Here is a 1630-nt window from a genome sequence, read left to right on the forward strand (position 1 = left end):
CCAACACACTCTTCTTTTTCCACTCAAATACATTTATGTTTACAGGAAGCTTTATCTCTCCAGGGAAACTGGAAAAACCATGTCACTTTCCAGGTTTTAGGAGATAATGGTGCTCATAAATGCAGTAAAAACAAAGCTGGCATATTCAATCCTGCCCCAGGCATCACCTGCCTACGCCTTTGGGGTGCAGGCACTCAGGACCCGGGAGATAGGAGATGTTTTCCTTGAAGACTCAGTACAGACTGGGGAGGTGGGTAGTCTGCAGCCCCCTAATAAACTGAGCCCAGCTCAGCAGACTGGACACAGCTGGGGTCAGCCTGGAGGGCTTCCCGGAGGAGGTATCCAGATGAAGACACTGATCAGGGAAAATGCAGGTGATGGAACCACCCAAGGAACGTGCAGCCCTGAGGGGAAGAAAGCCAAGGCCCCCCGAAAGCCAGCCACACAGTTGGGCTCAAGAGATGCCCTCCTCACCACCCCCTACCCAGGGTTGCACCCAGCAGGATGGATTGAGCAGAAGCCCACCTCATCCAACCCCCAGGGACTGGTAATTCCCACTGACCATCCTTCCCACCTGCAAGTGCCCCTCAGCCCGCTCAGTCCTGAGTGGCCCTCCAGGCCACGTCTCAGCCCAGCCTCCTCTGGGCACATGCTCCCAGGTTGGGGAACTGAGGCCTGGGGAGGGGACCCCAGCCAAGCTGCCCCCACTTTCTTCCAAACTAAATGCACCCAGACAGGATCCTGAGGTCCCCACGGGCCAGCAGGCCAGGGTGCCACAGCCAGCACATGCCTTTCAGGCCTCCCCTGGCCAGTGGACATTGGAATTTTGGCTGTCACTTCCCTCTGCCTGACCCCGCTGCCCCGGGAACTGAGCCCGGGCCTCCCGCCCGGCTGCCCGCCTGCTCGGAAACTCCTCGGTGCTTTTGTCCCAGGCCAGGGGGATGGTCACTTTCCCCGGCCTGCCCCCTCCCCCAGCTTCCTGCAGGCCAGCTGTGGTGCCTCCTGCCTCCATGGCTGCAGGAGCGCTGGGAAGACCAGCTGGGCTGGCGCCAGGAAGCCTCGGGGGAGACTGCATCTCCATCCTCAGAGACCTGTCTTCAGAGACCTCCATGGCCCAGACCACTCACCCCTCACCCCTGTGTGGCTGCGGGGTTGGGGTGAGGAGGGGTCAGGCAGGCAGCACCCACCCCCAGTCACTCCCCAGCCCTGAGGCTCGCGGCTCCCCACCTGGAGATGGACTCCTCCAGGTGCCGCGCCTTCTGCTCGTCCTCCTGCATCTGTCTCCTCATGTCCTCATCCCCCTCCGAGGCTGAAGAAGGCGTCCCCTCCAGCAGCCAGCGTTCCCGCAGCGCCTTGGACTGGGGCAGTGGGCACCAAGGTCAAAGTCAGGGTCAGGGTCAGGTGAGGGTCTGAGTTGGGACTGGAATCAGGATGGGGGTCATCTCAACCCTCCTGCTCCCAGCCCCTAAGTCCTGGATCCGGCTGAGGCAGGGGTCCCTGGATGCTGCCCCCCCTTCCGCCCCCCCACCCCAGCCTGCCCACCCCCAGCCGAGGCTCCGCCCGGACCTTCAGGTGCTGCAGCTGTCTCCGGTCGTCCTCCAGCTGCCGGCGCCTGTTCTCAATCTCTGCC

General features: G+C 62.1%; 2 protein-coding genes across 2 annotated transcripts in view; both read right to left on the minus strand.

Annotated features, from left to right (window-relative positions):
- The window catches only part of MISP (mitotic spindle positioning), a 30509-nt gene that overhangs the window by 22937 nt on the left and 5942 nt on the right, over positions 1-1630 (minus strand). The gene's annotated exons all lie outside the window — the stretch shown is intronic.
- PALM (paralemmin) overlaps positions 1-1630 on the minus strand; it is a 17447-nt gene that overhangs the window by 11819 nt on the left and 3998 nt on the right. The window contains exons 3-4 of the mRNA XM_010844650.1: positions 1567-1625; positions 1228-1358 (exon numbers count right to left, since the gene is read on the minus strand). Of these exons, the coding sequence (XP_010842952.1) occupies positions 1228-1358; positions 1567-1625 (190 nt within the window). The remainder of the gene's footprint in view (positions 1-1227; positions 1359-1566; positions 1626-1630) is intronic.

Source organism: Bison bison, unplaced genomic scaffold (assembly GCF_000754665.1).
Source record: "Bison bison bison isolate TAMUID 2011002044 unplaced genomic scaffold, Bison_UMD1.0 scf7180017864203, whole genome shotgun sequence".
NCBI lineage: Eukaryota > Metazoa > Chordata > Mammalia > Artiodactyla > Bovidae > Bison > Bison bison.